This window comes from Nilaparvata lugens, chromosome 13, assembly GCF_014356525.2.
Source record: "Nilaparvata lugens isolate BPH chromosome 13, ASM1435652v1, whole genome shotgun sequence".
NCBI lineage: Eukaryota > Metazoa > Arthropoda > Insecta > Hemiptera > Delphacidae > Nilaparvata > Nilaparvata lugens.
The window spans coordinates 31,803,823-31,814,171 of record NC_052516.1 but is presented as its reverse complement, the minus strand read 5'-3'; the positions used below and the strand labels follow the sequence as shown (position 1 = coordinate 31,814,171).

General features: G+C 57.1%; 5 protein-coding genes across 5 annotated transcripts; 3 read left to right on the top strand and 2 right to left on the bottom strand.

Moving 5' to 3' along the window:
- Nucleotides 1-183: 183 nt before the first annotated feature.
- On the bottom strand, nucleotides 184-944 carry LOC120353956 (low affinity potassium transport system protein kup-like; the record flags this gene model as incomplete). Its single annotated transcript, XM_039439514.1, has 1 exon — nucleotides 184-944. A coding segment is annotated over exon 1 (761 nt), but the record flags the coding sequence as incomplete, so codon positions are not given.
- A 1,958-nt stretch (nucleotides 945-2,902) lies between these two features.
- LOC120353955 (protein ViaA-like) lies at nucleotides 2,903-3,819 on the top strand. Its single transcript, XM_039439513.1, has 2 exons — nucleotides 2,903-3,094; nucleotides 3,136-3,819. Exons 1-2 carry the CDS (start codon nucleotides 2,903-2,905, stop codon nucleotides 3,817-3,819), a joined length of 876 nt encoding a protein of 291 aa, XP_039295447.1.
- A 530-nt stretch (nucleotides 3,820-4,349) lies between these two features.
- LOC120353954 (aspartate--ammonia ligase-like) lies at nucleotides 4,350-5,333 on the bottom strand. Its single transcript, XM_039439512.1, is given in 9 exon segments — nucleotides 4,350-4,453; nucleotides 4,456-4,655; nucleotides 4,657-4,731; nucleotides 4,733-4,776; nucleotides 4,778-4,964; nucleotides 4,966-5,109; nucleotides 5,111-5,178; nucleotides 5,180-5,219; nucleotides 5,221-5,333. Coding segments are annotated over 9 exon segments (975 nt in total).
- Nucleotides 5,334-5,536: 203 nt separating this feature from the next.
- LOC120353953 (regulatory protein AsnC-like) lies at nucleotides 5,537-6,016 on the top strand. Its single transcript, XM_039439511.1, has one exon. It carries the CDS (start codon nucleotides 5,537-5,539, stop codon nucleotides 6,014-6,016), a length of 480 nt encoding a protein of 159 aa, XP_039295445.1.
- Nucleotides 6,017-7,205: 1,189 nt separating this feature from the next.
- Nucleotides 7,206-8,796, top strand: LOC120353952 (tRNA uridine 5-carboxymethylaminomethyl modification enzyme MnmG-like). Its single transcript, XM_039439510.1, has 4 exons — nucleotides 7,206-7,303; nucleotides 7,362-7,848; nucleotides 7,955-8,353; nucleotides 8,407-8,796. The coding sequence occupies exons 1-4, from the start codon at nucleotides 7,206-7,208 to the stop codon at nucleotides 8,794-8,796; spliced, it is 1,374 nt and encodes a 457-aa protein (XP_039295444.1).
- Nucleotides 8,797-10,349: the final 1,553 nt, after the last annotated feature.

Sequence of the window (10,349 nt, the reverse complement as noted above, 5' to 3'; positions counted from 1 at the left end):
TGACATCTGCTGCCCCAGTTAACACCTGCTTAATTTGCATATTAAAAATGAGTGTTCGAAGCCGATGATCACCAGCACCACCGAGATGTACAGCGTCCCAGTTGATCACCGGAATATAGATCTGCCGGATTCCATTTCCGAGGTGTGAATGATACGCATCGCGCACAGATAGCCCAGACGCACCGCCTGGCGAGTCGCGAGAAGACGCCGGAAATCACCGCCTGCGAGGCGATAACCGTTGCCAGGGTCGCCAGAATCAGCACGGGATCAGCGCCCAGTCGGGTGCCAGCAGGAAGAACGGGTTTTTGATCGCCTCCGGGTTTTTCAGCAGCACGCGCCCTGGCCGAAGTAGTTGAGCACCAGCGATGGCAACACCACGGTGAACCAGCCAGGCGAATCGGGAACTTGCCGAAGTGCCCCCATCGGCATACAGCGCCTCGACGCCGGTGATCGACAGCACCACCGCCCCAGCGCGAAGAACGATACCTTCTTATTTCCATGAAGAAGTTGAGCGCCCATTTGGGGTTCAGCGCCTGCAGCACTTCCGGTTCGAAAATGATGCTGCGCGCGCCAGCACCGCCAACACGATGAACCACAGCAGCATCACCGGAGCGAACAGCTTGCCAACGCTGCCGGTGCCGTGCTTTTGAATGGCGAACAGCAGCGTCAGTACCAGAATGGAGAGCGGCACGATATAGCGTCAAGCGCAGGCGCGGCGATTTCCAGCCCTCGATCGCCGACATCACCGAGATAGCCGGGGTGATCACCACCTCGCCATAGAAAAGCTGCCGCCGATCAGGCCCCGTATCACCAGCACCGCGGTAGTGCGCGCCGAGGTGTTGCGCCCGGCCAGCGACCATCAGCGTCAGGATACCGCCCTCGCCGGCGTTGTCCGCGCGCATCACGTAGGTGAGATATTTGAGGGAAACGATCACGATCAGCATCCAGAAAATCAGCGACAGGAAGCCGAAAACCACGTCTGGACGAACATCGAAGCCGTAATGGCCGGAGAAACACTTCTCTCAGCGTATAGAGAGGGCTGGTGCCGATATCACCGTAGACCACGCCGATAGCCGCCAGGGTTACCGCCGATAGGACTGCTTATGCTCTGCGCTCATAATTCGTTTCTTTATCAGAACATCCGTTAGCGATGCATCCGCATCAGGCAAAATACGGGCTCAAAGATCCGTCACGCCCACCAGAAAGCCGCACAGTATGCACCATTTATCGCCTTGCCTACCCTTATATCAGAGCCGAAAATAAACAAAATGTGAACCGGATATCCGACACAGCTTAAAAAATATTACTAATCAATAAGCTATACCACTAAAAATAATGGTGGTTTATCATCGGATTATCGACCAAGATGGCTAACTCTCGGACAATGCGACAATTATAGACGCCATCATCCCTTCTGGCAGAACGAATTTCCCGCCTCAGCAGCGCGCTGGAGAGCGGTCTTTATGAGCGGCAAAGAAGCGATCCGCCTTGCCTGCTCGCGGCGCTGAGCGGCGAAAGCGTATTCCTGCGGGGCCCGCCCGGCATCGCCAAGAGCCTGATCGCGCGCCGTCTGAAGTTTGCCTTCCGCAACGCCCGTTCCTTTGAATACCTGATGACGCGATTTTCACGCCGGAAGAGGTCTTCGGCCGCTCTCTATTCAGGCGCTGAAAGATGAAGGGCGCTATCAGCGCCTGACAACCGGCTACCTGCCCGAAGCAGAGATCGTGTTTCTGGACGAAATCTGAAGGCCGGCCCGGCGATCCTCAACACCCTGCTGACGGCGATCAACGAACGGCGCTTTCGCAACGGCAACAGCGAAGAACCGATCCCGCCCTGCGCCTGCTGGTCACCGCCTCCAACGAACTGCCCGAAGCGGACAACAGCCTCGAAGCCTTATATGACCGCATGCTGATCCGCCTGTGGCTGGACAAGGTGCAGGATAAACAGAATTTCCGCTCGCTGCTGGTCAACCGCCAAAACGAGAGCCAAAACCCGGTGCCGGCGGCCGCTGAGCGTCAGCGATGAAGAGTTTCTGCAGTGGCAAACCGCAGATCGACAAGGTGGCGCTGCCGGAAGCCTGCTTTGAGCTGATTTTCCAGCTGCCCAGCGGCTGGACGCGCTGGAACAGGCGCCGTACGTCCCGACCGACGCTGAAAAAGGCCTGCGCTGCTGCTGCAGGCCTGCGCCTTCTTCAGCGGCGCGACGCCATCGCCCCGCTCGACCTGATGCCTGCTGAAAGACTGCCTGTGGCACGATCTCACCTCGCTGAAAACTGCTGCAACAGCATCGATCAGCTGTGACCGAATCGGCCTATCAGCAGCAGTCGATGTTGATCCAACTGCAACAAATCCACACCCGCTGGCTGCAGGATCGCAACAACAAAGCGACCGGCAGGCCATCCAGCCTGGTGAAAAAGGGCGGCATGTTCAGCCGCAAACCGCAATACGCGCCGGCCACGCCGTTCGCCGGCGGCACTCTCACTCTGCTCTGCAAAAACCGCTGCAGCTGCATGACATTCAGGTCAACCATCTGAGCATCGAGAGCAGCGTGCTGGATAACTGGCTGCAAAAAGGCGGCGACGTGCGCGCCAAGCTGAACGGCATCGGCTTCGCGCAGCCGATCGATTTGGAGGGTCGACGACCAACTGCACCTGACGGTGCTGGACGTCAGCCGCCAGCCTTCGCTGCTGGCGCTGCCGGGCAAACAGGCCACCGCCACGCCGCAGGCGCTGCTGGATGAAATGGACGCGTTGGCCCACGCCTGGCGGAGCAGCGCCGCGCCTTCAGCCAGCATCGCCCTGTCTGTTCACCCCCGCCGCCGGCCTGGCCAAGATCGAAGCCAGTTCTGCTGCAGGTGGCAGAGCAGGTTAAACAGAACTGCAGCAAATGCGCGGCCAGTAACCATGCTCAGTCTGGAGACGCTCGATCTGCTGCTGGCGATCACCGAAGGCGAGATGATCGAGGAGATGATCGTCGGCATGCTGGCGGCGCCGCAGCTGTCGGTGTTCTTTAAAAAGTTCCGGCCATTCGCCGGGCGCTGGATCGCGATCGCCACGCTGGAAACTGCAGCTCAAGAGCGTCTGCAGGAGGCCATGGTGCCGCCGGCGCTGGCGCAGGAATTTTACCGCTACAACAGTGCCAACTGGAGAATAACACCCAGTTCTATCACAACCTCAACGACACGATGGAGCTGCTGCGCCAGCTGGTCTCGCCGTTTTATGAACAGGCGCACGCGCTGGTGGACGCCGCCGATCTGCCCAATCATCCGCTGGACGACAGCTTCCAAACCCTATTCTTGCAGCGCTGGCGCATCAGCCTGACGCTGCAGGCCACCATGCTGCACCACCAGCTGCTGAACAAGAGCGCGGCAGCTGATGGCGGAACTGCAGGAGCGCCTGGCGCTGAGCGGCGCGCTGGAGCCGCTGCTGTCGGAGAACGAACCGCCGCCGGCAGGCTGTGGGACATGAGCAAAGGCCAGCTGCAGCGCGGTGCGCAAACGGTGGTGGAGTACGGCAACTTTTTGCAGCAGCAGCCAGAGCTGAAAAAGTTGGCGCAGCAGCTGGCCCGCAGCTATCAGGCCAAGGCAGTGCAGCAACAGGACGCGCAGCCCGAACCGTTCAGGGTCATGGTACAGGTGCCGGCCACGCTGCCGGAAGAAGTGAGCGGCATTCATCAAAGCGATGACATCCTGCGCCTGCTGCCGCCGGAGCTGGCGACGCTGGGGATTGAAGAGCTGGAGTTCGAGTTTTATCGCCGCCTGTTGGAAAAGCGGCTGCTGAGCTACCGCCTGCGGGCGACGTTTGGCAGGAACAGATCCTGATCCGCCAGGTCACCCACCAGCAGCAGGATCAACAGCCGCGGGGCCGTTTATCGTCTGCGTGGACACCTCGGATCGATGGGCGGCTCAACGAACAGTGCGCCAAGGCGTTCCTGCCTGGCGCTGCTGCGCATTGCGCTGGCGGACAACCGCCGCTGCTACATCATGCTGTTCGCCAACCAGATCGTGCATTACGACTCACCGCCGCCAGCGGCATCGAACAGGCGGTGCGCTTTCTCGGCCAGCAGTTTCGCGGCGGCACCGATCTGGCGGCCTGCCTGAACGCCACCGTCACAAAATGGCGGAAGCGGCTGGTTCGACGCCGATGCGGTGATCATTTCCGATTTTATCGCCCAGCGATTGCCGAGGAGGTAATAAAGAAGGTAAAACAGCAGCAGCAAAGCCACCAGCAGCGTTCCATGCGGTGGCGATGTCCGCTACGGCAAACCCGGCATCATGCGCATCTTCGATCATATCTGGCGCTTCGAACCGGGCTGAAAAGCCGTTTGATGCGCCGCTGCGGCGCTAGGCGGTTAGAGCAGGCCTTCGACCGCCCCGCGCACTTCCGGCGACCACACGCCGCACTGCACCTGGCCGATATGCGACAGTTGCAACAGCAGCATCACCAAACGCGATGGCCGATACCGCCGCCGATGGTCTGCGGCATATCGCCGCGCAACAGCGACTGGTGCCACTCCAGCTCCATGCGCTCTTCATCGCCGTTCAGGGCCAGCTGATGTTTCAGCGCGGCGGCGTCGACGCGGATGCCCATAGAGGACAGCTCGAAAGCGTCCTGCAGCACCGGGTTCCACACCACGATGTCGCCGTTCAGGCCACCAGGCATCCGCCGCCGGCGTGGTCCAGTCATCATAATCCGGCGCCCGCACATCGTGCGATTTGCCGTGCGAAAGCTGCCGCCGATCCGATCAGGAATACCGCGCCCAGCTCTTTGGCGATCGCCCCTCTCGCGCCCTTTGGCGTCCAGATCCGGGTAGCGCTGCAGCAGGGTTTCGCTGTGCACAAAGTGGATCTGTTCCGGCAGGAACGGAGTCAGACCATGCTCGCGGCTGACTTCCGCCTCCGTCGCCTTGATGGCGGCGTAAATGCTGCGCACGGTGCTTTTCAGGTAGTCCAGGCTGCGCTCACCATCGCCATTACCCGCTCCAATCCCACTGATCGACGTACACCGAGTGGATAGGCGTCAGGCGATCTTCATCCGGGCGCAGCGCCTTCATATGGGTGTACAGGCCTTCGCCAGCGCCGAAATCGTAGCGACCCAGGTTTTGCGTTTCCATTCGCCAGTGAATGCACCACTTCGAAGGTGGCGTCCGGCAGGGTTTTGACCTTAACCTGCACCGCTTTCCTCGCTGCCGGAGAGGTTATCCTGCGTGCCATCGCCAAACGCTGAGGATCGGGGCCTGCACTTCGATCAGACCGAGCTGTTGCTCCAGCTGGCGGGAGAAGAAGGATTTGACCTGGCTGATTTGTTGTTGTTTTTGGATAAACTGTTTTTTCATTGCCGTATCTCTTGTAAACCGTCTCTGTTGCCATCGATTGCAACAAAATGATACGCCAATTCAATATCCACTAATCAATATTGCCTTTTCACTTTTAATCGTTCATTTTTACCCGGACAGAATTCAACATCGTTAATTATGGGGGATTAAATGCGGAAATTTATCAGATCGATAATCTCGATCGCGGCATCCTCAACGCACTGATGGACAACGCGCGCACACCGTACGCCGAACTGGCGAAAAACTTCGCCGTCAGCCCCGGCACCATTTCATGTGCGGGTAGAGAAGATGAAACAGGCCGGATCATCACCGGCGCGCGCTCGATCGTCAGCCCCAAACAGCTGGGCTATGACGTGTGCTGCTTTATCGGCATCATATTAAAGAGCGCCAAAGACTATCCTTCGGCGCTGAAGAAGCTGGAAAGCCTGGAAGAAGTGGTGGAAGCCTATTACACCACCGGCCCTACAGCGTCTTTATCAAGGTGTTGCCGATCGATCGACGCGCGGCAACAGGTACTTATCAACAAGATCCAGACCATCGACGAGATCCAGTCTACCGAAACGCTGATCTCGCTGCAGAACCCCATTAGCGCACCATCGTGCCGTACCCGCCAAATTGCATACCACCACATGATCCACAGGTATATCCCAGCCGATTCACAGCGTACAATGCAGCCACTTTGAGTGAGAAGGTTGGGATCGTTGGTTCATGGCAGACATTACTCTGATCAGTGGCAGTACGCTTGGCAGCGCCGATACGTGGCTGAACATTTGGTGAAAGCTGGAAGACGCGGGTTCTCTACCGAGATGCTGCACGGCCCTGACTGGATGAGCTGCCGTTGACCGTCGCTGGCTGGTGGTCTCTTCCACGCACGGCGCCGGCGAACTGCCGGATAACCTTCAGCCGTTGCTGGAGCAGATCGCCGAACAACAGCCGGATCTTTCTTTCCGATTGCAGTTCGGCGCCGTCGGTTTGGGCAGTTCGGAATACGACACCTTCTGCGGTGCGATCACACAGATCGACGATCTGTTGATCGCCAGAGGCGCGAAAAGGATCGGCGATCGTCTCGAGATCGACGTGACCGAACATGAAATTCCCGAGGATCCGGCCGAGGAATGGGTAAAAACTGGATTAATTTACTCTAATTCGCCTAAAGATCGTGCGAACGATTGTGGATAACTATACTTAAAAGCAGGGTAAAGCCGTAGTTACCCCAATAACAACCGTAGTGCGCTTTTTGTCCTGTGCATAACAAGCCTTTAGATCCCAGCTTATCTGCGTCGGGATCACCGAATCATTCACAGCAAACGATCCTCCTTACCTGCTGATCTTCATCGTGAATAGTCACTTATCACAGAGGATCGCGATCCTAATAAGAGATCTAATAAAGAGATCTTTAATAAAAAAGATCTTCTTTTAATTACCGACGATCCTGACCACTTGGTCGATTGTCTAAACTTGAGTAGAATCCCCCACCCCAGGGCAAATAACGATCGTTCGCATACGGCGAGGTGCAGTTCCATGTTTTATCCAGATCAATTTGACGTCATCATCATCGGTGGTGGCCATGCAGGGACCGAGGCCCCATGGCCGCGGCACGCATGGGACGTCAGACTTTATTATTGACACACAATATCGATACGCTGGGACAGATGTCCTGCAACCCGCGATTGGCGGTATTGGTAAAGGGCATCTGGTTAAGGAAATTGATGCACTCGGCGGCCTGATGGCCACGGCGATCGACCATGCCGGCATCCAGTTTAGGATACTAAACGCCAGCAAAGGCCGGCCGTTCGCGCCACGCGCGCTCAGGCGGATCGCGTACTGTATCGCCAGGCGCTCCGTACCGCGTTGGAGAACCAACCCAACCTGATGATCTTCCAACAACCCGTTGAGGATCTGATCGTCGAAAACGATCGCGTAGTGGGCGCCGTCACCCAAATGGGCCTGAAATCCGCGCCAAGGCGGTGGTATTGACCGTCGGCACTTTCTGGACGGTAAGATCCATATTGGCCTGGAGAATTACAGCGGCGGCCGCGCCGGGGATCCTCCTTCAATCTCGCTGTCGCAGCGCCTGCGAGACTGCCGCTGGCGGTTAACGCTTGAAAACCGGTACGCCGCCGCGCATCGACGCTCGCACTATCGATTCAGCGTACTGGCGCCACAACACGGCGATACGCCGTTGCCGGTATTCTCGTTCTTGGGCGATGCTAGCCAGCACCCGGAACAAATGGCGTGCTACATCACCCATACCAATGAAAAAACCCATGACGTGATCCGCAATAACCTCGATCGCAGCCGATGTATGCCGGGATCATCGAAGGGATCGGCCCACGTTTACTGCCCGTCGATCGAAGACAAGGTCATGCGCTTTGCCGATCGCAACGCGCACCAGATCTTCCTCGAACCGGAAGGCCTGACCAGCAACGAGATTTACCTAACGGGATCTCCACCAGCCTGCCGTTCGACGTGCAGATGCAGATCGTCCGTTCGATGGAAGGCATGCAGAACGCGCGTATTATTCGCCCTGGTTACGCCATCGAGTACGATTTCTTCGATCCGCGCGATTTGAAGCCGACGCTGGAAAGCAAATTCATTCAGGGGCTGTTCTTCGCGGCCAGATCAACGGCACTACCGGGTATGAAGAAGCCGCTGCGCAGGGCCTGCTGGCCGGTTTGAACGCCGGGCGCTTCGCCGACGAACAGGAAGGCTGGGCACCACGTCGCGATCAGGCTTATCTGGGCGTGCTGGTGGACGATCTCAGCACCCTCGGCACCAAAGAACCGTACCGGATGTTTACCTCAGCGCCGGTATCGTCTGATGCTGCGCGAAGACAACGCCGATCTCCGCCTGACGGAAAAGGCCGTGAACTGGGCCTGGTGGACGATGTGCGTTGGGCGCGTTACAGCGAGAAGCTGGAGCGAATCGAACGCGAACGTCAGCGCCTGCGCGACATCTGGATGCACCCGCACGCCGAGAACGTCGAACAGGTCAATGCGCTGCTGAAGCGCCGTTGTCGCGTGAAGCGAACGGCGAAGAGCTGCTGCGCCGCCCTGAGATGGATTACGCGCAGTTGACCGGCACCGACGTCTTCGCGCCGCCGCTGGACGACGTACAAGCTGCCGAACAGGTCGAGATCCAGGTCAAATACGAAGGCTACATCGCTCGCCAGCAGGAAGAGATCGAAAAACAGCAGCGCAACGAGAATACCGTGCTGCCGTTGATCTCGATTACCGTCAGGTTCGGGGCTGTCGAACGAGGTGATCGCCAAGCTGAACGATCACAAACCGAACTCCATCGGCCAGGCTTCGCGTATCTCCGGCATTACGCCGGCGGCGATCTCGATTTTGCTGATCTGGCTGAAAAAGCAGGGACTGCTGCGCCGCAGCGCATAAATCTCGCATCCAGGCGGCCGTTTGTTCATCCCGTAGCCAAACGGCCGCTGACATCACTTGCGCCCTGAATTATCTAGTCGCCTCATTGCGCCAGCTACCATCCGCTGGTCGTTCAGCGCCTGCCAGAGGATCCGTTGTGCAAAAAAATTAGACTCGCTGCTTGCGGCAGCAGGCATTGAGCTGCCCGATCAGCAGAAACAGCAGCTGCTGGGCTAGTCGGCATGCTGGATAAATGGAACAAGGCTTATAACCTCACGTCGGTGCGCGATCCGCAGCAAATGCTGGTGCGCCACATCCTCGACAGCATCGTGGTCAACCCGCATCTGCAGGGCTCGCGTTTTATCGATGTCGGCACCGGTCCTGGCTTGCCGGGCATTCCGCTGGCGATCGTGCGCCGGACGCGCATTTCACGCTGCTCGACAGCCTGGGTAAGCGTGTGCGTTTCCTGCGTCAGATGCAGCATGAGCTGGGCCTGAACAATATCGGCCGGTGCAGAGCCCGTTGAGGATTTCCGGCCGAGCCACCACCGTTCGATGGCGTGATCAGCCGCGCGTTCGCTTCGCTGCAGGATATGCTGTCCTGGTGCCATCATCTGCCGGCGAAGGGCAGGGGCGTTTTTACGCGTTGAAAGGCGTGCGCCCGATGAAGAGCTGACGCAGCTGCCGGCAGGCGTTAGCCTGGAGTCTATCGTGCGGCTGCAGGTGCCTGAACTGGAAGGCGAACGCCATCTGGTGATTCTAAGGCAAACTGAGTTTGCTTTTGATCAAACAAGCGTGAATTAAAGGCAGTACCAGGCAGAAAGATAGCAGGCTAATTAATTGGTCGCTTTTTTTAGTTAATTTACTTCCTATTAACACAAAAAACGCGGCTAATTAGCGACAATAGAGTAATTTGCATTTGGAAATAGTCACGTTAGCAATCATGTGCGAAAGATTGGCGTTTGCTGCTAATGTTAATTGGCTGTTGGAATATTGCCCCCGCTGCTTGTCAATAAAAGGTTTTCATCGGTATACGGATTGTTTTTGAACAGTTAACTGATAAGGTTTTGATTTATATAATCTTTTGATCGCTCAATTGCTAAAGACGGTTTGGTTGACCATCGGCTATAAATCAGGAAGGGACATTACTGTGATCGGCTTCGCGTTTCTAAACGCAACGCTGGAATAATCAGACAATTAAATGCGCCCTATTATTCCGACCGTTTTCTTGTGAAAATAGGCTGGAATAGGGAAATTTAAATAATTGTTCACCTTTTCGCTACTTATCGATTGAATTCGTTGGTATGCCCCGTATAATTTGCTCGTTTTTGCTGCTTGACTCAGACAGCAAAAACAGTTGTATACGTCACTCAGCATACCCCCTCTGGGGTACGGAGAGAACAAACGTCCATGTCTGTGTCCCTTTACAGCGGGAAAGTCGCACGCAAACTGCTTTTTTGCAGTTAATGACTTTTGTTCTGATCAGCGTTGCTTTCTGGCTGAAAAGCCCGGAATGAGCGCTTCGGCGCTGGCAGGCGGTCTCGCCGCCTGGTTGCCGAGTGCAATGTTTATGCTGTTTGCCTTCGCCATCAGGCGCAAACGCCGGCGCCCGGTAGGGTTGGCCTGTTCGTTCGCCATCGGCG

Coding starts and splice junctions, on each gene's coding strand:
- LOC120353953 (XM_039439511.1), top strand. CDS start 5,537: ATGGACAACGCGCGCACACCGTACGCCGAACTGGCGAAAAACTTCGCC.
- LOC120353952 (XM_039439510.1), top strand. CDS start 7,206: ATGATCTTCCAACAACCCGTTGAGGATCTGATCGTCGAAAACGATCGC. Junction 7,304..7,361: donor AAATCCGCGCCAAGGCGGTG/GTATTGACCGTC, acceptor GGAGAATTACAG/CGGCGGCCGCGCCGGGGATC. Junction 8,354..8,406: donor TGCTGAAGCGCCGTTGTCGC/GTGAAGCGAACG, acceptor GATTACGCGCAG/TTGACCGGCACCGACGTCTT.
- LOC120353955 (XM_039439513.1), top strand. CDS start 2,903: ATGCTCAGTCTGGAGACGCTCGATCTGCTGCTGGCGATCACCGAAGGC. Junction 3,095..3,135: donor AGCGTCTGCAGGAGGCCATG/GTGCCGCCGGCG, acceptor CCGCTACAACAG/TGCCAACTGGAGAATAACAC.